The sequence below is a fragment of the Perca fluviatilis genome, chromosome 19 (assembly GCF_010015445.1).
Source record: "Perca fluviatilis chromosome 19, GENO_Pfluv_1.0, whole genome shotgun sequence".
Lineage (NCBI taxonomy): Eukaryota > Metazoa > Chordata > Actinopteri > Perciformes > Percidae > Perca > Perca fluviatilis.
This window is the reverse complement of record NC_053130.1, coordinates 23032293-23056902: the sequence shown is the minus strand read 5'-3', so window position 1 is coordinate 23056902 and position 24610 is coordinate 23032293. Positions and strand designations below refer to the sequence as shown.

The following is a 24610-nucleotide window of genomic DNA, read 5'->3' as shown; positions in this document are numbered from 1 at the left end:
GATAACTTAATTTTTTTTACAGTCGTTGATTAATTTTGTCGATCCACAATTCGTTGTCGAAATGGTTGTTGATTGATTTCCTGCCTGAACAGTTATTTGCCTAATCGTTTGAGCATTTAGTAACCTTACCCAACCTAACGTATCCCCATTTGTGTAGGTTTATTTTTTATTTAAACCGCACTATACACAGCATGCTGGCACTGACTTTAAAGCATTGTTTAGATGGGCAGGGTGATAGTTATAATCATGTAGCAATTATCATTGAAATTGCATTGTGTTAATGTTGTTGTTTTACAATATTCTGTTGTCCAAATGATTTCAAGCTAATTGTAATGAAAGCACTAAATGCATTTTTGCTTTACATGTCTGCAAAGATATACAATTTGCTACATACTGTTCCAGTAAAAGCAGGTTTGTTGTATTTAACTATACTGTGATTGTATTACAAGTGATTGTGCCATATTGTAACGTATATCTGTCAGAAAAATAGTCTTGTGTTTAGGGCTGTGCAATTAATCGAAATTTAATCGTGATTATGATTTTGGCTCCCAATGATCACAAAAACAGAATAATCGAGAAAAACAATTATGTAGCTCATTACGTTTTGCAAGTAAACTCTTATTTTCTCTTTTCTGAATGAAAAAATCAAGTTTAAATAGGACGAAGTATTGAGGCAAATTTCACAGTTGTGTTTTTTTTGTTTTTACTATTGATTTATTTAACTTTTTCCACTGTTTAAGTTCAATAATTACATCTTTCCAGAAGTTAACGTGTAATCGTGTTAAATTATTGTGATTTCAATATTGACTGAAATAATCGTGATTATATTTTTTATATAACACAGCCCTACTTGTGGTGTGTATATATATATATATATAGATATAGATATAGATATATATAGATATAGATTTAATTGATATCACGCTGTCACACTGATTAGCGCAGATCTTTCCCATGCCGGATGACTGAGTTGAGTCGAGTTACGCCCTGTTCAGGCCAGGCAATGCTCCAGTGTGCTTCATCAGCCCTCCAGTTATGGGGAAATCCCTGCTCCATAGGGTATCTCTTTGCCAGAAGTATCTGTTAGCAGCCATAATTTGACACCAGGAAAAGGTTGAAGGTGACTCAGGGTGTAAGGTGGCTCTTTGCGGGTGCAGACTGAAACTTGGACCCGCTTATTTTCTCTGGATAGAAGTGTCTCTTGTATTTCTAAAGAAAAGGCTTTTAACTTGAGCAAGATTGTTTTGTGGATAATGTTATTCAGTTACTTATCTTCATGACGGAGATGACTGCAGCTAACTGTGGAGCAGCCTAGAATTAGCCTGCCTCTGTTAGATGACTTATTACTGTGATCTCATGTTTACTTTTGCTAATGACAAAGCCTGAGGCATATTTAGCTCAATGGTGTGGCAATAAGAATGCACAAACATACACATGCACGTACCGTGGCATTGAGAAATTCAGAAATGGGTGTCACCGTCATTCCTCAGTCGACTCTACCTCAACCCCCAAGCTGCAGTTATTTTTGTTTGCCCTCCCAGTGTGCGTCTCGGAGTAGGAAAGTACAAAAAAAGTACATGTTTCCTCATCCAGAGTATAGCAGTTCACATAGAAGCTAATGCTACACCACTGCTCACCTCTTTCTCACGTAACCAGGCTGTAGACCACAAAGAAACATCTCCATCCTCAGCCATAGGGTTTAAGACAGACCGCAGTAATATTCACCAGAAGCACCACAAAGAGTCATTGCAGTGTATGTGAAATATTCACTGCATAGATAATAGAGAGTGATTTAAAAGCGTTTGTGTTTTTCCCAGAGAGAGCCTGAAGGGACCCTTGTTTATTAACTAAAGCCTGGTCCTCTGAGCTATGCTCTTCTGTCCCTGTTGTACTCACACTGGTAGAGCCTTTCTCTGTGCTGTAGAGCTGCCTGTTAATTTGCCTCTCCTTGCTCTATTCACACTTAACAGCCTTCATCTGTCTATGTGGGTGTGTGGGACAGCTGCCTGGTCCCCCAGTTTTACAGTCACTCTGAGGTCGCCAGTCTGTCAGAGTTGTAAATTGGTGTACTCACCACCAGACTAAATTGCTGTTGTCTGAATGTGATGTGGTGATGATGATATTGTTGTTTTCACACATTTTGATGGCACAACAGTGTTTTCCTGCTTGGCTATGTATACTATACAGTATATACTGTACATCTACGGCTCTATGTAGATTTTAAGTATATCGTGCAACTTTGTTCTTTGCACAAATTACTGGATTTTTTTTTTTTACATTGACCTGGATATATGTTAACCTGTAACACGTGTTAACAAGTTAAATAATTTTATTCTGCACCTTTTTTTTTTTCATCACAATTATGCAAACTTCCTTAAAATTGGGGTTAAGGTGCCAATCATAAAGCACAATGTCTCAAGTTCAACTTTGGCCGGCTTTTATTGGGGAAAAAGTTGTCTTTGTCTGCGCATGTCCTATTTCTCTCACTTTAGCAGAGCACTTTTCTACTTCTGTCTGAGATACTTGCCCACATCAGTATATGTTCTCTCTCTTGATAAACTATATAAATGCTCAAGGTTTCTGATGCTGGTTAGTGACAAGACACCAGAGTACTTTCCCCTTGGGGGATCAATAAAGTATGTCTTCTTTGTTGAATAATTTTTACCCCATTTTAAATCTTCGCTCGGCAGTGCATCTTTACTCTAGATTGCGAAAGCTGTTGTAAATGTTGTTTTCAACGTGGTTGTGTCAGGACCACACCTTACAGTCACACAACCTATTTGTCAGAGAAAATGCTGATGTTGGAAAAACATAGCTCTTTGCCTGCACACAGCATGTGAGCATGTAAATGTGCGCCAAGCACCTTTATGTAATATTAATGCAGCAACTTGGGATGCGACACCCTTGTCCTCAAGAAGCCTAACATACTGTCTTTGTTTGCAGCCTGTGTAAAGTAGCACTGCAGTGTCAACTTGACGCAAGCTGTGTGACAGCAAAGTGTAAAATGAAGCTCAAGTGGAAACTCGTGATGAGATTAAAACCTCAAATCTGTGTCTCTGTGAAGGTTTAGTAAAAGAGAGAAGATGAACTTTTGACGGTGAGCAATCTCTGGCAATGTAAGGATTCTCTTTTGTTTAATTATATAAGAGGTGAAAGGCGCAGTTTGGCTCAGTCAAGATAACTGAGCAGAAATATGTATTAAATCCCAGTTTGAGCAGCTCACTGTCTCACCCTGACCCTCAGAGCAATCCTGAATCTGTGCCGGGGCCATGAGCAGGTTGGATCGATGTGCAGTGTCTGCATTGTGAAGGGGTGGGTGAGCTCCAGCCACAACTACAGGTCCTCGGTATTTTACAATGTAACTCACTGCTTCTGTGGCACACGAGGAGTAAACTGGAGCAGTGGATTAAGCTAAGCAGTTTGTTTGATTCCCACACCCAACAGTCAGTCAGATGGTTGTGTAATACGTACATACAGTCAGTATGTAGCCTTTTTACAGGTGGTCTCCGAGACAGAATGGGGTTTTGGGAAGACGACCAGTTTAAGTGCAGAGACTGAAATGACTCTCTCCATCTTGAGCAGAGAAGGAGGTGAAGAGACAGCTGGAAGTGAAACTGTAGTTAGTAGTTACTGAAGCTGCTTTAGGAATGTAAAAGGATAATCCACCTGATCTTGACCTTCATTTTAGAAACCATCATTATAGTCAGACATCAGGTCATTGCAAATGAGGGTGGGTAGAATGATCATGTATACGGTCAGACAATATAGATATATCTGTCATCAGAAATATTACCCTAAATTGCCCTACCTCATATTTATTTTATTTATTTAGACCATTGTGATCATCAAAGTTCATGCACATCATGAACTTTGACTTGTCAGGTATTTATTTGCTGGATTTGCTAAAAAACTATCTATATCCAGGGTATCTGCAGGTCTATTAAAGCATTGCATTCATGTTCCTCTAAAAAAAATACCTTTTTAAAGGTTTTAAAATTTACAGAAGTCTGTAATGGGACTATTCCTGCAATAGGTTGTGTAACATTAGTTGTGAAATATTTTTTTGTATTTGATTGCAGGGTTTAGGTTTATAGCTGTTGTACCTACAAGCCAAAAGTGGGATTGTTTTGGCCGTTGATCGTACATGCAGGCAGCTCTTTTTTTGTTTCAGTCAACACTGTCAGACCTATAACAAGTCCCCAGCACCTCTGTCTTGCTTCAGTTTTTTTTATCTTGCTACTAGTGTAATGGCATGTGTGGAATGCACTTGGCTAGCCATCAGGTCGGCCATCATGGTGCTCATTGGTTTGCGGTAACTGTGAGCGTAACTCCGGTGTTCACTGAAAGAAAGATTGTTTGCATTGTAAATATGGGATTTACTCCAGTCCCTCTCCCTTCTTCAGCTCTCACAGCGGCCACGGGGCTAGCATGTGTGACCATTTTGTTTGTGTGTCAGCCCTGAGGTTGTATGAGTATCCACTGCATTTCTTTTACAAATGGAGTGAGCTCAGTCTTGCCGCTGCTTGAGATGTACTGGATTTTTCACAGTGTTCACTCTGTCTAGATTAAATGGCCTCATTGTGGAATGAATGTCTTTGGCATTGACTTACTGAACAAGTATGGAAGAAAACATGTCTGGAATTCACAAATCTCAGACTTCATGGTCTTTTCTATTTATAAATGGAGTCATCATACATTCATTGACTGCAAATGAAGTTGAAAAGAAGATGAAAAATTGGGTGGAATTGTTTTCCTCTTGTTACTGTCTGTGTAATCCACTGCAAACAATGTGAGATTAAATGATCTACATGTTAACTTTGTTTTTGCAGTTTTATGCGTATATGTGCTGTCTTCAAATGTGTCTCAAGTAGGACTGGAAGCTGCTGTCAGTCCATTTTTCCTTGTTTTACTGATTTAATTAATTAATTAATTAATTAATAAAGAGTAGAAAATTTACATCCAAACTAGGATTGACTTTATGCCAAAGGAGAAGGTATTGTGACCAACTTTCGTGGCTTAGTTTAACAGAATTTAGGCAGTGGGTGGTGTTTATTTTTCCCCCTAGCTATTAGCCTATCTCTTCTGCCTCCTTTTCCTGTCTCTGAAAAGGCCTGCGCTCTAGGTGGATGCTCAGTTCTTCATGTCTCTTACTCAGACAGACTAAGGAGCCCTTATCTAGCAGCCCAATAATGCAGGCACTGTGAGGCCGGGAATTAAATGCTTCCTGTGTCTCTTTATGGCCCTAGTTGACTCATTGCATTTCTCCCAAGGTTAATGTTTGATGGAGGAGAGATGGCGAGCCAGAGATTCACAGAGCTGCACTCTTCTCTATCTCTGGCACCGCAGGACGCCAGGAGTCCCTGGGCCAGCGCTTCTTGTGGATGAGGAAGTGAATGGTCATTCGCTATATCAATCAACGCAGATGTACAGTTTATCCACGGTGAAACATGAGTCAATGTGCAATCTCCATTTTTGACTTGTGAGGTTATTTATTAAAGGTGGAGTCTGAAATTCAGGAGAAAGATTGTTGATATTTGAACTCAACACCCAAACAAATACACCCCTCCCATCAATGCTCCTTCAGAACATTAGCATGTGCCAGATTTACCGTCCCTCTCACTGCCTTTCTGTTTATACATCCACGGCCTATCCCTTGTACTTTGCACGAGCATGAAAGGAATAGTGTTGTATGGCTCGGTCCGAGAAACTTTGTTTCCCATTTACAGAGCCAGGGCTGTGTTTAAACTAGGGCTGGAAGATTAATCAAAAATGTATCGACATCGAAATTCTGAAGCTGTTATCAATGTATTTTTCCCATGGCGATAATGTCGATAATTTTTATTTAATAATAGTTATCTATAATTATTCTATAATAGTTCCCGCTTTGTGTGTTTCCTTCAATTATTTTAAAATCACAAAATTAAGCAAAATCTATATCACTGTCAATATTTGAGCCTATTTACAGTACAAACAAAAAAAACAAATCACAAAAAAAATTAAATTTTCGTTCATTTATCGTTATCGAGGTAAAATGTGCAATTAATCGTGATTTTGATTTTAGGTCATATCGTGCAGCCCTAGTTTGAACTCCAGATTTGTCTTTTTTTCAGCACACAAACAACGGACAGCTGAATTTGACAAAAAGTCTATTGGATTAGAATCACCGGCTACAATTTTTAAGTGCGTCCAAATTAACAACCTATTAAGCTGTTCTTACACTTTGTCATCTGACATTCTTGAGGACTTTAATGTGTGGTCATTGGTGAAACAAGTGAGGTGTTTCGAAATAATGATGGCACTTTTCTGTTGGTATTTTATTGTTCTTTGCCTTTCTGCTCAGCATTTGAGCCGTACAGACTCACTGTGTTCAGCTGGACATCAAGAGACCTTTTAATGGAAAAAAAGCTCTGCAATTAGCCTAATGAAGATTTGTAGCTTTTGCAGCCCAGTTGCATGTGATGCAGTGTTAATGCCCCGAGGCAGTGGTCCACACTGATATTTGGATCGGAGCCACTTTGGCCAGAGTTAGTTATTTTGGGATCCATACAGTCTGGCCCAATCCAAACTGAAAAGTTTCCATTCTGTATGCCTTATTTTTGCCCCTTTTATGTGCCTCCTCTTCCATCCTCCAAAAACAGCACTGCTTTATTGAATATAAGCAAGTTCATCTTTTTTTACTCCTGTCAATTCAATTCAATTTTATTTATAGTATCAAATCATAACAAGAGTTATCTTGAGACACTTTACAGATAGAGTAGGTCTAGACCACACTCTATAATTTACAAAGCCCCAACAATTCCAGTAATTCCCCCAAGAGCAAGCATTAGCAGTGGCTGTTGCAACAGTGGCGAGGAATATCCAAAAACCTTTGTTTTTAATCCGCCTACAAATCAATATTTTTTATTAGTTAAAAATGAATGGCTTACTCACTCTTCTATGACTACTCAGACTTTACTAGTATTTTTTCTATTTCTGCTCCATGTTTCTGTAACTGAGCTTATAAATGCACCAGAGGCATTTTCATGGAGTTGTAACTTCATACAGAGCCACCTTCCTTTCTAGTTTTGGCTTTCTGTTTTAAGGATGCCAAAAGTCGGATGCATTCTAAACATTGTTAACAATCCTGAATGCATGTATAGATCCAGCTGAGGGTAGATGAACATAAAAAAGAGTGATTGATTAAGAAATTGGAGACTGTGTAGAAGTAATCTGTAGAGTGATGTATGTGCTGTGCTGACACACCTTTCAAGAGCATCAATTGTTGACATCTATGCAGACTGCTAGCATGTGACTGGTGCCAACTAAACATGGTGCTTTACACCGTCAAACTGAGAACCAGTACCCTAAATCCTCAGTGCACTGTAACAGGCAGGTTTTCTATGAGTTCCTCTATGGGGAACTGTGGATGGTAAGAAACACTGTTATTAATACGAGGCAGATTGAAGTGCTCTCATGACTCATTATTGCAGGCAGCAGCAGCGCTACTTGCTATCCGTGTGAAACTGTGATCCAACCCACTCAAGCTCACACCATCCTCTGGTTCAGAGTAACAACAAAATCAAGTTAATATTCATTCCGATACGAGGTTAAATGTGTGGTTTTAGAATTGTAATCATTCCCAAGGGAAGACTTGTATTTTCTTATTGAAGTTAGACAGTTGAAGGCTACCTTTTCCATCCTTGTTTGCAATAGATCTACCATTGTGCTGCCGCTCTTTGTTTCAGGCATTGTTTTCCATTTTGTGTTAATCCAAAATAAACATTGCACTCAAATGATTCTGTTATTTTCTCCTAACTACAGAGTGGTTGTTGTCTTGCTGATGATTTTCAACAACTGAGAAAGACTCCTGTAATTTAACGATCAAATGGTTTGGTACACAGTGCACTGTAATAAAAGCCTAAATAATAATGCCTTTTTATTGATTCAAGAATTGTTTTTAATCTGAAATTGATTCTGAATCAAATTGAATTGTGAGATTGCCAATGATTCCAACCCCTAATAGTAACACCAAATAAAGCAGTCCTGCCTAAAGCTACCTAGCTTAGCTTAGATACCCTTTAGACTATCGCAGTGAGATTTTATCTTTATCTTTTTTCCCATTTGAAAGGCTGAATATATTGTGATGATTACAATGGTACAAATGTTTGGTTCTGCTGTCAGATGGATACAGGTTTGCCCAATGTGTGTTATGCTCTGTTCACCTCTACTACTCTCATTACAAGTGTGTGCACACAGACATGCATGTTTGTTTGGTACCCAGCTATTCAATGTAATGTAATGCTGACTCAGACTGAGTGTGTCAACAGCTGCTGCCCGTTACTGAAAAGAGACAGTGATGTGCAGAGGGAAGGGATTTTAGAGAAGGGAGGGGGGATGGTTGGTGTGTGGGAGAGTGAGTAGGTTAGATTAAAATAGAATAGTACAGATTGGCTTTTTTTCCCCCATCATGCCACGCATATTGATTTGACATCTTCCTATTTCTGTCTTGACAGAAGTAGTTGTTCTCAGATGCTGCCTCATGAAGGTTGTCTTTGAAGTTGAGTCTTTGTTTCTAGCTAGCTCATATCTGAGATGCCAAAACATTGGAATTATTCATTCTATTTATAAAAACAACTTTTACTACTTTAAAATGTGACCTGACAATCCTATTTATGCGTTTTCAGGCCCAAATCGCCTTCCTGCAGGGGGAGAGGAAAGGCCAGGAGAACTTGAAGAAAGACCTTGTGAGGAGGATCAAAATGCTGGAGTATGCACTGAAGCAAGAGAGGTGAGTTCCTTACCACCCACTGCTGCCTCAGCCCACCCACAATACACACAAACATCTCAGCTGGTCGGCAACAACTGCCGTGTTTCCATGTTTTGCATGGTCCTAAGAATAAATTCCTGCTTCTGAGAAATATGGGAAAGGAGAACATGGCATTGTTAGATTTTCACTGGTCAACATCTGCTGTACCTGCACAGAGCTAGTACACTCCAGAGTGCAGCTCTCTGCACATTTTTTGATAATGTGTAAAAGCGTACCAGTCTGATGTCTCAGCTGTTGTCAGCAGAGGCAGTGTTGGCGCGAGAGTGTCAGAGAGATTCCCGAGTCCAGCTGGTGTGATGTCTCTGGACGTGAGCATGTGTTGGCATGAAGGCTTTATTTGCTGTCAGATGCTGATGACTCTGCAGCGTCTTTAGTAGGAGGACAAGACAGGAAAGGAGGAGAGAGGAATTCTTTCACCACCCAAGACAAGGTTGCCGTCGCAGCTTTCTTTCTCCAGTAAACCAGAAGAATTACATTGTTCTTATTCGCATGTCATTACGCAGCATTAAGTAATAAAGAAACGTCTTTGTGATTTCCTTTCTCCTGAACTGATGTATGTAACCTGAAATTCTGATTGCGATGCTCTATTGGTGATTTCAACACGTTACACGTCTCTATTAATGTGACTTTAACCATTGAGTATGTCATTCAAACAGACTGAAGAAGTAGACTTGTACAAAATCGTGTGTGTAAAGCATTTAGTCCAGTGTTTCCAGCAATAAAGCCCAGGGTCAACTCAGTCAATTTAAAGGATAATTCCAGTTTTTTACAAGCTGGCTCATAATTTTGTAGTTTTGGCCATCATTGCCATCGATGATAACACAAAATCGCCAAGGTAATTGCTGAGAAAAAAGTCAAACAGGTTAAGAAACACGAGCAGTCAGACAATTAGACAGGTTTTATATGTAATTTTATTAGATTAACCACATTCATTCAGAGCAGAAGCAGAAGGCAAACGGTAAAATTATTACCCAAACTGTGTGTCATCAACATTCATCACAGGTTACAGACTGACATCTTTGTCCAACTTTGTTCCTCCAGTCAGCTCAGAGGTTAGTTCCATTTTACCAATCTGTGCTCTGAGGAACATCATTTGATTTGTGAAGTATGGAATTGTCCTCTGGCTATTTGTAGTGTATATTTATCTACTTTTCTCTGGTGAGATCATCGCAGACTCTGCCTCAGGAGCAACGCTTAACCCAGAATTACTACCACTTTCCCTGGTTGCTAAGCAACAAGTCATGTCTCCGAGGGTATCTGAAAGCTATATCAGAAATGGCTTTCTGAAAGTGGGATGTACCCAATTTAAAATTAATTTGATCATGGGGGTTGCTTCCTCTGGATCACAGGGAGCTCTCCTTTTATTGACTCTTTCCCACTGATGTGGATGTATGCCATAATTGGAGGAAATCTCAGTATTGCAAAGGCCCGAAACTGTTGAACACCAGGTGTTGTTTTTTTCTATATGTTGTATGCCATTTTATATCTGTTTCTAAATGCCGGTGATTTTTCTTGTTTTTGTGAATCACTTTTCCATGGAATCATATTGTGATTATATGTGTATTTTGTATTATTAGTATGTAGTGAGTTAAGTTTTTGTTTTACATGTGTGAAGAGTCTGATAACTGTTGATTATCATATGTGATTTTGCTTACAATTGCAAAGACGGTTGAAACAATTAGTAATTTAATTAATAGAAAATTAACTGTTTTTTTGTGGAAAAAAGCCCAAAATGCAATGTGAGATATATAATTTTTTTTTTTCCTATGGTAGTAAATGTAATGTCTTAAAAAAAAATTCTGACAGAAATGGCAATTTGAATATGTCAACTTGAAGCCCTGTATCATGATACATAATGCTATCTTGTAAAAATGTGAAACTGTCCAACAAGTGAACGTGTTTGTGAAAAGTAGAGCTAGTTGGTGTTGGGATGACTTTCAAAGCTTATGCAGATGCCATGCATAATACATTTTTTAAATAGCTTCTTCTCAGACCTTTTTGATCAGACCTGTTTGCTTATTTGTCTGCCTCCACTTTTTCTTTTTTTCCAGAGCAAAGTACCACAAGTTTAAATATGGGACAGATTTAAATCAAGGTGACATGAAGCCTCCGAGCTACGACTCTGGTAAGTCTATGGTGGCTCAAACAGCCATCTCCACTCTTCATACTAAATCACTGTGATTGTTGAAGTCACATACCTCAAGTGACAGGACTGCTACGCATGCAAAGGCCGCATTCATGTAGAATGTTGTTTACCTCAATAGCTTTTCTTTTGGTGTCCTTTCCTGAATGCAGAGTGCCATTGTTGTTACGGATGTACTGAACCAATATTAAGATGCTTAAAGAGGCAATGTACAACATATGTGATCAAGTTGCTTTAAAAATATTATAGATTGAAAGCTATCTTATTTATAGATCATATTTTTACTACACCATATTTATTTACAATTGCATTCTTCTATCTGCTGATGGGTTTTTTAATGTCTGTTTTTATGGTGGTCCTATGCAACGTAATTTCATTCTACACTGCACTTCCTGAAGTGTTTTTTGGAATGACAATAAAAATAATCTTGAATGTTGTTGGTACATGTAAGACAGAAACATTTTGAAATATCATTCTTCACTTTAATATGTGACAAAGACATAAATTCTGTGTTGGTTCACCCAATTAACTTTTTTTCATTTGCCTTTTAGGGGTATCTAGTCACGCAGCCATGCAACTAGTTCTGGTTTTATTTGCCCAGGTTTGGGTATTTCCTCCTTGGATATTTCTATCTCCAGCCAAATATGTGTTGCTCCGAACATTGAAAATTAGCATTTAAAAAACTTCAACAGCAATCTTTTCCAGAAACAGTGTCCCTGTTATTCTACATAATCCACAGAGCTGTCAATAGTTATTAAAGCTGCAAAAAAGTATGTTCTGTGGATTATCCTAAAATAAATTGACATCATTTCTGGAGAAAGATAATATTTTTTTATTTTTTTTATTTATGTAAATAGAGCTAAAACAATTAGTTGAATAATGAATGTCAATCAACAGAAAACATGATCTATTTTCAGCTTTTCTATTTGCTGCAGAAAAGAGAATTCACTGCCCTCTTTTTCTCATAGTCAGTAAACTGAATCTCTTTGGATTTTTTGCTAATTTAAGGACATTATCTTGCTCTGTAGGAAATGCTGAAAGCCCTTTTTTGACTATTTACTCGATATCTGAATGATAAGAACAATAAAAGCTCCCAGTGCAAAAAAAAGGTATCATCATCACAAATGAGAAATCCTTAAGAGCTTAGAAATATTGGAAATTTGAACATCTACCATTCAATGACAACAAACTATTTAAAAGGCTCCAGGAGAGCTACATATTGGACATCGTGGTGAGATTGTTTTGTCAGTTGAGCGAGCACAATGCTTTTCAACAGATATCTTAAAAACTCAAAAATAGAAATGCAAAACCCTGCCTGGTTTAATACCACCAGACGCAAGTGAGAAAAATGCACACAGCCTACATAAAGCTCAAACTTCTTTATCCCTTCAAATCTTAAACATCTAAAATGTTTTTTGCACTTTTAAGTGTTCACCCTTTACAGTAAAGTACCTAGTTTTACCTCAGTATCACTCTGGAATCAGTGCACTACTGTTATATTATTATTGTTCTTTAAATGACCTCTCATGTTCAAGTCCTCTGCCATCATTAAGTTAGATTGCGACATTTCCTCTCCTCTCTCCTCATCTCTATTCATGAGGGCTGTTCAAAGCACCCGAGCCCTTGAAGTGTTGATGAATGGGGAGGGGGGGGTGAAGGGGAGAGGTGTTACTGTAGGTGGAAGAGGGGGAGACAAGGAGTGGGAGGTGTTCATATGGCAGTGCACCTGCCCGCTCCTCACCCGCCTGAATTAGGTATGACCCACTTTTTGAGGCACTCTCATCTTGCCCTGCCAAATCAACCTCTCACACACACACACACACACACACACACACACACACACACACACACACACACACACACACACACACACACACACACACACACACACACACACACACCTACCTTATTAACACGTCTCTCTGTCCCATGTAAAATTCCCATCTGACTCGCGAGCGGAGTGCTGACGTTGAATATCAAAGTGAGCTTTGAATCCCATCGTCTCTTGTTTTGTCAGAGCCGTAGACAGTCATAAAGAGTGGGTGTTGTTCTGGATGCTGCAGGCACAGACACACTTCAGTGCTCTTTCCAGTATGTCATGGGACGTAGTTGGAGCCAGCCATTTTGAAGGTGTCAGAATGCATCATTAAATATCAAATGTTTGTGTTGTTGTAGCATCGAGAACAAGCCATTGCTAATGAGTTTTAAATCTCTTTCTGTTTTAACTGCTAGTGCTGTTGTGTACACACTTTTCATAGATGAATAATTACCTACTGGGATGTAAATATTTGAATAGAGGCTAGCTATTAAAGTTACACATGTTGACTAATGATAACTTGGTCCAAATTCAACCATGAACAAAAAGGTGAATGGGTTGGAGAGCGTAAATACTAATTACACTCTCGGCCACGGCTGAAAGAATGTTTGGTTATTTTCTTTTCACTCGCACAATTTAAAGAGAAGCAATACCCTTTTTCATTTAACTCTAATCCACTGTGGACTTGCTGAAAGCAACTAAGCACCGAATGTGTGTAGTTGCCAGGATGCTGTGATGCAGGAATGTTCTGGTCGTGTTTACAGAGTGGAAATAATGTCAGAGGCTGTGCTGTTTGTGGAGCCCTGATTTGTGTCTTCCTCTTCTCTTGCAGATGAGGCCAACGAGAACGAGTCTTCTGGATCGCTCAACAATCAGCTGTCCTGGAAACAGGGCCGTCAGCTCCTCAGACAGTAAGTGCACATGCTTTAATCCTTCTGTGACATTCTATAACCCAGAAAACTAATAATACTGTGCCTTAAGCGCCATGGCCCAAAACATTTGTGGGGAAGAGCTCCCTCGCATGGGCAGCAGCAGTCATTACCTGCTCGGTGTTTTCTTTTCTCTGGTGTAGCCTTCAGGCTCAGGGAAGTTTGGTTATCATGTCATCCCACTCTACAGTCAGTCTGTGTAAATTAAACCAGACTTCAGCCTTTATCCCAGACACCATCGGGTAGCGTCACACATCATCTGGCAGCCAATTTATTCTTGACTCTGTGTCAAGGGACAGATTAATAATGTGCTAAAACACCCCTCCCTTTCAGTCAGTCGCTCGCTCAAATTGCTAGAGCTTCTCCTGCATATCTACTGGTTAGGTGTAATATTTGATGAGTAGCTCATCTTGCCTCAGCAGAGCTGATACCATCGACTAGACAACTGCCAGAGGACATGGCACTTTTGACAGTAACAAAAAGTACTCAACTCTTCCTCATATCTGATCATGTTGAAGTGTTTGTAGTAAATGAACTGTAGTGTAAATAAGAGTTCATTTAATTGGCCTTTGCAGCATTATGAATGTCTCTTTCAGCATCTTCTCATCCAAACTTCCTCCATATAACACTACACATACATATGTTTGTATTCCTTTCGCAATAAACAATACTTTTAAATTGGGTTCGACCATTTGCAACCAGGTTTAAGTTAATTAAACTCGTTCCAGGTACCTGCAGGAGGTGGGCTACACAGACACCATCTTAGATGTAAAGTCCCAGCGGGTCCGAGCGCTGCTAGGACTAGCCGGGGATGGAGGCGGGAGGACAGGGGAACGAACCAGTACTGAGCCTTTGGTCAATGGGACGGACACATCAGCAAAGGGCATGGGCACCAGAGGGTAAGTATTCTCCTCAACTGTAAAGCTATCTATAGACTGAGTGACAATATTACAAGTTCATTGCATTTAACGCTGTGTGGCACAGGTCTAAATAAAAAAACGTTATATATATATATTTTTTTTTTAGGCATATCCGATTAAATGTCTAGTGAATCATTGCGGTACAATCAAAAAAGACTGGTGCAAGCTGAGACGTGTCATCAACTAGGGCAATCTGCGCCGCTCTAAAAAAACAAGCTTTGGTTGTAGCTCTTGCACTTCTATGAATCAAAAAATCTCGGAGGAGAATATTAAGTCTTTGGTTACTGAAGCTCTTAATCAACCATCAGTGCTCTTTTCTGAAAGTCCATTTTTGATTGACGCCCACATTTTTTGTCTCGATTGAACTTTTGTCTGGGACAGCCCAAAATGGCCTTAAATGGCAACGCACACCAGTTTGCTGCATATGGGTTGCACTTAAGAGTGAATCGGTACAGATACTACTACTTTTTATTGATACTGTTGCATAATATTCTGATGTGCATCTTTCTTCCTCGACAGGAAAGCTGAGCTCTCTGACACTAGCGCTGTACTGGAGGCCTTCAAGTTCATTGAGAATGCAGCAGCTGATTTCAGCGATGAAGATGATGAAGAGGATAGCGACGGGAGGGACAGGACTAATGTGGAATCCAGGACGGTACGAAAACAGTCTGCCATCATCTTCTGCAATCACACAAAGTTAAGTAGAAGTTGTCACTGTGGTTTAATATAATAACGGCCCTCAATATTTTCCCCAGATCCTGAGGAAGAAGCCCCCGTCGTCAACGACACCGGCCAGTATGGACACCAGTGAGGATCCTGACACAGAAGAGGCACTGAAGGGCTTTGACTTCCTGTCCAGCCCTGACGAGATGGACACCTCGCCGGAGTCCAGAGGCAACGGGGACGGCACAGACTGGGGTAAGTCATGGATCAGTCACTATCTCGACACCACAGAAACTGTTCTAGTGTCTGTAATATCAACATTTTTATTTATTTTCTCTTGCACAATGATGGGCTTGCTACAAATTGAATACACTTGTTTCAGAAGCACTGGAAATATCACTAATAATTATTTAATGCTGTAATCTTATAATGTGCCTGCTTCTCTGAATTTGACTTTTTGTCATAGTTTGGTTATTGTTCATGGAGTACTCGTCATTCATATATCACGCTGTGGTCATAAATCATGATATTTGGATGTTATTGTGTTTAACCCATAGTTTGTGATCTCTTCCACTGTGTGTTCCCATAGCCAGCCTGTGACCACAATGTCTCTTCCACTCCTGTGTGTCGTCAAATCAACCTGATTCCCTTTGAGTCTCCCCGGTCCTTAATAAAAAATGGGCTTAATGTCATGCTGAGGTGTTTCTTTGTATTTGAACGAGGATTTCAGTATTTGAGTCATGTCTATACAACATTTTGATTATAACTAGGGTTGGGTATCGTTTGGGTTTTTTCCGATACCGGTGCTAAAAACAATACTTTTAAAACGGTGGCAGTGCCTGAACCGCTACTTAAAAAAAATAGGGTAATAGGGTATTTTACAATAACTTTGAATGCACCACAAGGCTTACTAGTTTCAAGTGAACGCACAACGTCTGTTCAGCTGCACGCTGCATAACGTCCCGCTGTTGGAATCCTCTCCAGTGAAATACAGAAACCCTTTACACCGTTTAGCTGTCAGCATTTTAACCATGTTTAATCCAGCTGCTAGCTAACTGTAGGCTAACGTTACCTGCTGTCAGGTGTAGTGTTAACTAGTGTCCTGTGCAGCGATGCTCCTTTTGCCTCTAACATCTGTTTCAGAGCATCAAAGAGCAGCGCTGAAGGCATTTAAGTGGCACCGAAATGAGGCACCGAAATCCGCGTTGCAATTCGGTCCGGTAGATACCAGTCATTTAGTCACCAGTGCCGTATTGGCACCAGGTTTTGGTACCCAACCCTAATTATCACAAAGATTACACAGTGAGGAATTTATGATTATATTTGTCATGACTCAGAAATGTTCAAATGAAAGAATTCCCCACATGGCATTAACTTTCCTCCCATCACACACGTCTTTCAATAGAAGAGAAATCCTAAAAAGATTAGACAAGATAGTAGATTATTGAGGTGGTATTAGTACTAGAAAAGATGCTCATCTCAGGTCTCAAAGGCTTACTACTCTTCTGGAGGCTTAAGAACCTCCAGGAGAATCTGAGAGAGGTCTCTGCAACTTGTCCACCCTGCCAGGCCACTCGGGCCTCGACCAGAGCAGTTTACTCAACACTCTCTCGGCGTGGTTTTGTTCCCCCTGTGTAGAGAAGGACGAGCAAGGTCCCATTTCTGAGGCCTGGGACGTGGACCCGGGCCTGATAACCAAACTCAAGGAGCAGTACAGAAAGGAGCGCAAGGGGAAAAAGGGGGTGAAGAGTAAGTCCTGTCAGGCGTTGCTGCCTCCCTCCTGCTCCTCTCTCTTTAAAGCCTGACTTTCTTGAGTTCAGCCAAAACACCTCAATTCAGAAACAAAACATCTTGGCTGTTTTTTTTCTCATCTCCTTTTTCAGCTGCTCGTTATTATGCCTTCTACCTGACATTGCTCTGTCCATTTGTCTATCATTTCATACTGAATGTCTCTTCTGTCTTCTTTTGAATGTGTACTGTACATACAAAATCTGCCACTTTTATTTTCCTACCCCAAAGAAAACTGTAATGCTTGATGCATGTATTTCTGTCCCGTTTAAACATTTTAAATCACATTCACGTCATCATCTTGTCCACACTGTCAAATATCATTGATGTGATGACACATCCATCTCTGTCCCGTCTGGGCTAGCGCCAGTCATAACATAATTACCACCATCTTCAACATCATCATCTGTCAGCCATGTTGATACTACAGTCATTTTGCTGCTGTTTTTCAGCTTTTTTCAGTGACTCCGTGAAGTGCCTCTTTGAGCTGAAAACTACTGCTCTCAGAGTAACAGCCCACTTCAGATGCAGCCTCATTCAGTGGCAGAGAGCTCTTAGATTTCACATTTGCAAGGCCCAAGCTCTGCATTGCTGCTGCTGCTGCTGCTGTTTTTGATTTTTTTTTTCTTTTTTTTCAACTGTTATTGAATCATGAGTTCAACAACTCAGTTCATATCACTTTCTTTTTTTTATTTGATTGCAACACCACATTTTATACACTTGGCTCTGGTTTAAACAGAAATCTATTTTTGATCTTCATACGGTGTCTGTATTTTTATCACTTTTGTGGGTATGTGGAGAAGATCATCATTTGTTGGGCAATTGTACAGTTGGTATTTGCACCAGGGTTAGATTCCAAGGCCCCACATGTGTTAAAATGCTTGTGATCATAAAATAAACACCCATACTTGGTTCACTAAATGATTCTGCCTGGGCTGAGACATCACAAAATCCATCTTTTGTTATATTACTTTCTCCACATAGCCCACACTTGGAGATAAATCTACAGTATCTCAACCCTTTTTGTACCTCTTCAATTCATCTAACAAGGACTCTGGTGCTGACTTCCCTTCCCATTTTCTCTTCTTTTACATACTTTAATTTATTAATTTATGTTCTTCTCTTTCAGTGCTGCCTTTCCTCTATATTCATTCTGCGTTCTCTTTTTCAGCTTGTACTCAAAGCTGTTAAATAAAATATTGTATTGTTTGGTATTTTCTGCCTCTTTTTTTATTTATTTATTTTTTTCTCTCAGCTCTCCATCACTGTGTGTCAGTTCAGTAACACTGTTCACCTGACTTGTTAAACAGGGCCAAACCGGTCCAAGCTGCAGGACATGCTGGCTAACTTGAGAGATGCAGAGGACTTGTCCCACATGCAGCCTCCACCATCCACCCCCCAATCCCGGCCCAGCGCGGTCAGGTTCAACGAGCATGAAGGGAACCGACCAGACGAAGGTGCATGAGCAAAAACAGCAGTAGATTGTAGCGATTAAGTGTAATTTTCTTTATTTAAACATAGACAGTGTACAATTAAACATTAACCTTGTATAAGAGCAGGGAGAGATTTTTAGGCTTTAGCACCAAGTGCTATTTTCCACCTGTAGTCCCTGGGCAACAATGTTAGACTGGCTTAAATTCTGTTCATCTCAAAGTAAAAAAGACATGACAAAAACAAAGGAAACCCAGAAAACCCTCAAGGGGCTTGGCATGTTGAGTTCCCTAAAATAATTCAACAAAAGGTAGCATATAAAAACATATAGTCAGTGGTTGTATATTTATTTATTTATTTGTTCTTTCCCCAGTTGAGGCGATGACCTTCCCGCCCAGCTCAGGAAAGCCGTTCATTATGGGCACAGACGAGGCCATGGAGAGCGAGCTGGGCCTGGGGGAGCTCGCTGGACTCACCGTGGCAAACGAGGCTGACAGTCTGGCATACGATGTGAGTAGAAGGAGGCAGAATGGATTTTAAGAGCGATGGGACCATTTCTCTGGGGGAAACTATTTCGGATCATGTTATCATTGGAGCCTTTTTAAAAAGCAGCCATCCCACCTTCCTCCTCTAAACCAAGTCACATCACATATGCTGAAAATGTGTGTCAAACAGCTATTTTTACAGGCAGTGTCAGGGAAGCTGCTTTGAAAGTGTAATATTGGAAGTTATTTTTGAGATCACATTTACAATAGTAATGTCAAAGTCACATGGCTATAAAAACTTAAGGCAGATTTTAGTGTGATAAGCAGGCTTTTTTTAAATCACCAAACAAGTTATTTACAGTATCTCAATGCACCCTAATGTTACAGAAACATATTACACTACCTTTTGTGTTATTTAATCTCACTTTTCTCCATTTTCGATCCATGAATGTATTGTGTTTTACTGGTTTGTTATTTGTGCAAATAAATACAAAACTCTCTAAGTACTAAAGGAGCTGCAGCTCATTTTAAGACTACTGATTATAGGTAACAATACTGATATTTGGATGTTGAGTTTCTGATTAGATGTCTCCTCCTCAGATTGGCAACAATAAGGATGCCATGAGAAAAACATGGAACCCCAAATTCACTCTGCGGAGCCATTTTGATGGGATTCGAGCTCTGGCCTTTCACCCTGTGGAGCCCGTCCTGGTCACAGCTTCAGAGGACCACACGCTCAAGATGTGGAACCTGCAAAAGACCGCTCCTGCCAAAAAGTAAGAATGTATTCACGCAAGTTAAATACCTGCAAACACTATTCCAGCACAATCCAGACCAATTTCTCATCAATTCCTACTGGTGGTTTCATTTCTCTCAGCTAAAAGGAGGAAAATTAACAGCTTTAAATTTACTGTTGTATTGATTAGTTGTCCATTCCTTCCTCATCAGCTCTGTTAAAGACACGAATACTCAGACAGCAGTGTGTTTGGTTCAGTCTCTGTGTACCTGTAGCAGCAGAGTGAACATTATTGTTGTTGATTACAGTCCCATAAGTAGCATAGCTCGTCTTTGATGTTGAACTGTCACATGATTCGGCTGCATGAAACTGTCCCCATGTGACAAAGAACTGACACAAGACTCGTTATGTCAAGTCACAACTCTGCAGCCCACACACAGTCAATGTGTGGATGTTTTTTTTTTTTTTTTAGGGGTGGGGTTTTATTTTTAAATTTTTTTTTTTTTGGGTATAATTTTTTTTTTTTTTTTATTTTTTTTTTTTTTTTTTTTTATTAATGATGAAAATGTTTTTCGAGCATTAGTGCAAATTCTCTAGATGTGGAACCAATCTACACCTTCAGGGCCCACAGGTAAAAACACTGCACATAAATTAAAAAAAACATGTTTCCGTTTTAGCGTTAGACAAGATGTTTAGCTAATTCATTATTATTTAAACCACAGGGGGGCTGTACTGAGTGTGGTGATGAGCAGTACAGGGGAGCAGTGTTTCAGCGGAGGTGTTGACGGGACTATACAGTGCTGGAACACCCCCAATCCCAACATTGACCCCTATGACTCCTACGGTAACAGCGCCACCAGTTTTGTCTGAATCAGAGAATTCTCCAATTAGATCACAGCGACTGACTTTGATGGTTTGTTGTGCTTTCTGTGACAGACCCATTGATGCTGCGTGGAGCGTTGTGTGGACACACCGACTCAGTTTGGGGTTTGGTGTACAGCAGCGCACACCAGCGCCTCCTCTCCTGCTCAGCAGACGGGACAGTGAGACTGTGGGACGCCAACACCACCTCCCCCGCCCTCGCAGTATTCAACGAAGACAAACGTAGGCCTTAATGCTTGTATCCTGACTTTTTTTCTTTCTTTCTCAATCTTTGCTTTAATTGAATAACATAAATGTACCTGTTTTTCTGTGTACAAGAGCTAGGAATTCCCTCCTCAGTAGACTTGGTGTGCAGTGAACCAGCCCACCTGGTCACATCCTTCACAAACGGGGAGATTGGCCTCTTCAACATGGAGACCCGCCAGCTGGTCCTCAATCTTGAGTCCAATTTGGAGCCGGGTAGGTTTGCCAGTTACGGCATTTAGACCTCCGATCAGTAAAATTCTCCATTGATTTCAAGAATGATAAGGCAAGGCAAGGCAGCTTTATTTATATAGCACATTTCAGCAACAGGGCAATTCAAAGTGCTTTACATAAAACATGAAAGAGCATTCAGAAAACAATTAAAAACAATTTAAAAACATTCAAAGTCAAGAATAAAATTTACAGTGCAGTATAAGAATTTAAGGTACTGTTAGGTAAAACATTAAAACAGTTAAACTTTTAAAAGCAGATAAAATAGGTTATTTAAAGAAAGGCAAGATCAAAAAGATAGGTCTTCAGCCTTGATTTAAAAGAACTGAGAGTTGAAGCGGACCTGCAGTTTTCTGGGAGTTTGTTCCAGATATGTGGAGCATAATAACTGAACGCTGCTTCCCCCTGTTTAGTTAAGAATAATAAAACGCACTAAATAACTGTATAACTAACACTTGTTGAATTCAATCATAATGTTGATGTAGAGTCCAAAAATATAGACTTAAGGAACATCTAGTGGCAGCTGTAGGAAAGGAAATCATTAGCACACATTGTTTCATACCTGCAAACTAGTCACTTTTCGGCAGAAATCGCCATTTTGAATGGGAAAATGTCATCCACGTGAATCGTGTAGATCCGAAGAGGTTTTTATATTGAGTTTGCAGGTATGATGTTTTCTGTTCATTACTTTATTTGGTTTGATTTACAAATTTCAAGTTCACTGCCAGTTATGTCACTGATAGTCATTAGACTTAACTGTGCATATAATAACAATGTTACGTATATTTTTCTAGTGTTACTAAGTTGTTTACCAGCAAGTACTCATGTCTGCATCATGTACAGACTGACTCGAGGTCTTACCACACTGCTTTAAAAAAAGTTACATTTAAGTTGGCGTTAAGCTAAAGTTAACATGCCTAACATCCACACATACAGCACAATATCTCCACAGATCAGATTTTTAGTTGCTAAAGATTTCACCCAGATGGAATGTTGATCACTCCTGCTCCTGCGTGGTGTCTGATGCGCTTGTCTGTTTTTAACCAGGCACTTCCTGTCAGATCAATAAGGTCCTCAGCCACCCGACTCTTCCCATCACCATCACTGCGCAGGAGGACAGACACATTAAGTTCTTCGACAACAACAGCGGGAAGCTGATTCACTCCATGGTGGCTCACCTGGATGCTGTCACAAGCTTAGCTGTAGACCCTAATGGACTTTATCTCATGTCAGGCAGTAAGTACCTCTTAAGCAGTGTCACCTTTTGCTTTAGCTAACATAACTGTTTTCCCTTCGTACATTAGTTCATTAATAGATTGGCTGCCTCACACCCAACCCAGCAGTGACTGAGTGTAATGTGTAGGTGGATATGTAAAAGTCTCTGCTCAACAATTGCTGTGTAAGGACAAAGTCACTGATAATTATAGTCATTTTATGACATGCACTGGTACAGTCTGATCTGTAAGCAATAACTACACTCATCCATAGCCAAAATGAAGGCTGATGTCCTCAACTTAATGTTCCAAAGCCACTTTTAGATTCACTTGTGCATTATTCTCCTGAACACTGTTACTACAAACTACCATTTTTTTTTATTTATATATACACATGTTGAAGTAAAGCCATTCTATGACATTCATTTTTTTTTAGGTAAATAAGCTTTTCCCACACACCACATATGTGCCACAAATGCAAGTCTTATCTTCTTAGTTTTGGGAGAAACTGGTTAATGTTCAGAGTTGCTTATTGCACTTCCTTTGGATATCCCAATCATTTTTGAATTGCTGTTCCCCTACTGCTAAACATATAACCTGTTATGTCCTCTGTAGGTCATGACTGCTCAATCCGTCTGTGGAACCTTGACAGTAAAACCTGCATTCAGGAGTTCACGGCTCACAGAAAGAAGTTTGAGGAGTCGATCCACGATGTGGCGTTTCATCCATCTAAGTGCTACATTGCCAGCGCCGGGGCAGATGCTCTCGCCAAAGTGTTCGTATGACACGGAGCTGCGTCTCTCCCTGCAGCCCGGCTCTCTGACTCAGCCTCCCATGATCAGGGACCAATAGAGACACAAGAGGAGGAGGACCTTCAGGCATAGGTCCAGTCCCACCTCTCTCAGCCCACTGGTTTCCTGTCGGACTGGTAGACTATGTAGCCGCTAGCCTCCAACAGGCCAGGACTCTCCATAAAGAGGGTCGGCAGGGAGGACAGTCGGGAGGAGAACTGATCTCTCGTCCCCCATCTACCATCCAGGCAGGCCTGGGTGTACCCCGCCACAGCACACCCCTCTCAGACAGACTTATACTTAACCTCCGTCGCTAGGAGGCTCAGGACAAGTGTTAAAGAGTGTGGAGTGGAGAAATGAGGTCTTCTGCCCCTGTGACTTTACGCTCATCCCAAATTCCTCTGGCCCTCGACCTTCCCTCTCAGACAAACCAGGTCTGGGCCCTTTACTCTAAGTCAGGTTTTGTGTTGTGTTCCAGAAATGTGGAGTACTGAAGGCTCGCTGGAGCTGTCCTAGGAAGCCTCTCACTTCTTCTTCTCTGCTTCCCAGACTGACTCTACTTGCTGGCCTGCCTTTATTTTCCTTTTTAAAAACACGTATTGAAAAATGTGCCTTTGCTTTAAAAAGGTCTTAAAAATGTTATTTTAACAAGCTTGTTATGGGAAACTGGGAGGGAGGGGATGGCGGAGAAATGGAGCTGGCTGTCACAATGTTGTCGATTTTTAACATTGGATGTAAAATTAAAAATGCTATAATAAACAAAATATATATATTCAGTCTTAAAATTTACTGTGCAGCGTGAGTTTGAGTGCTCCTTTTTGATAAGTGTGGTTGGGGAATCAATTTTGTGCATTTCAAGGCAAAACTGGTGGAGTGATGCAGACCATTAAATATAATGCCTGTTTGTTAGATTCAAGTAACTGTACACTTCAGAAGTAAGATTACAAGCATATGTGTCCAAAGTAAACCATCTTGGTTATATAATTACAATTCAAACTTCTAGATGTCCATTTTAGGAGTAACTAATTGATTTTGGCCAGTTTGCTCTTGTGTGAATTGAATGGCTTGTACTGTATGTAGTTTTCCCCAATTGTGCAGACATGCTTGACTACAATGTGATGTATCATGTCCAGATATGTACAGTAGTCCAGTGTTTAGCAGGAATTGAGTGCAGTACTGTGGGACTACTTGGAAATAATGAGTTCACCATCCACCACTGAGGGAAGAGAAATCTCCTGCAAATTCCAGTTTCCTGTAAACTGTGAGGACAAAACTATAAATAAAAAAAAAAAACACACAAATCAATCAAGATGTTGTACATGTAGAGTACAGCTTCAAATGAGCCATTTTCTCAGTCACTGGTTTGTATATGAAAGTATGTTAAAAATAAAAACTGCTGTAAAATGTTAACTGGTCGCTGATGTTGGTCATTTGACAAAAACATGATTCTCAGGCAAGTTCTAGAGTTATAAGGAGTGACTTTTTTCCTCTGATTTCTAAGTGGATTTATGGACAATCATTTGCTAATGGAC

The 24610-nt window shown here is 40.1% G+C and overlaps 1 protein-coding gene across 1 annotated transcript in view; it reads left to right on the top strand.

The window, feature by feature from the left end:
- Nucleotides 1–24488, top strand: part of strn (striatin, calmodulin binding protein) — a 28384-nt gene extending 3896 nt beyond the window's left edge. The window contains exons 2-17 of the mRNA XM_039783374.1: nucleotides 8664–8767; nucleotides 10858–10931; nucleotides 13598–13676; nucleotides 14423–14593; nucleotides 15134–15269; nucleotides 15370–15532; nucleotides 16916–17026; nucleotides 18376–18522; nucleotides 18870–19006; nucleotides 19582–19757; nucleotides 20301–20348; nucleotides 20440–20561; nucleotides 20654–20821; nucleotides 20918–21058; nucleotides 22121–22309; nucleotides 22903–24488. Of these exons, the coding sequence (XP_039639308.1) occupies nucleotides 8664–8767; nucleotides 10858–10931; nucleotides 13598–13676; nucleotides 14423–14593; nucleotides 15134–15269; nucleotides 15370–15532; nucleotides 16916–17026; nucleotides 18376–18522; nucleotides 18870–19006; nucleotides 19582–19757; nucleotides 20301–20348; nucleotides 20440–20561; nucleotides 20654–20821; nucleotides 20918–21058; nucleotides 22121–22309; nucleotides 22903–23072 (2136 nt within the window). The 3' untranslated portion in view covers nucleotides 23073–24488. The remainder of the gene's footprint in view (nucleotides 1–8663; nucleotides 8768–10857; nucleotides 10932–13597; nucleotides 13677–14422; nucleotides 14594–15133; nucleotides 15270–15369; nucleotides 15533–16915; nucleotides 17027–18375; nucleotides 18523–18869; nucleotides 19007–19581; nucleotides 19758–20300; nucleotides 20349–20439; nucleotides 20562–20653; nucleotides 20822–20917; nucleotides 21059–22120; nucleotides 22310–22902) is intronic.
- The last annotated feature ends 122 nt before the right edge of the window (nucleotides 24489–24610 follow it).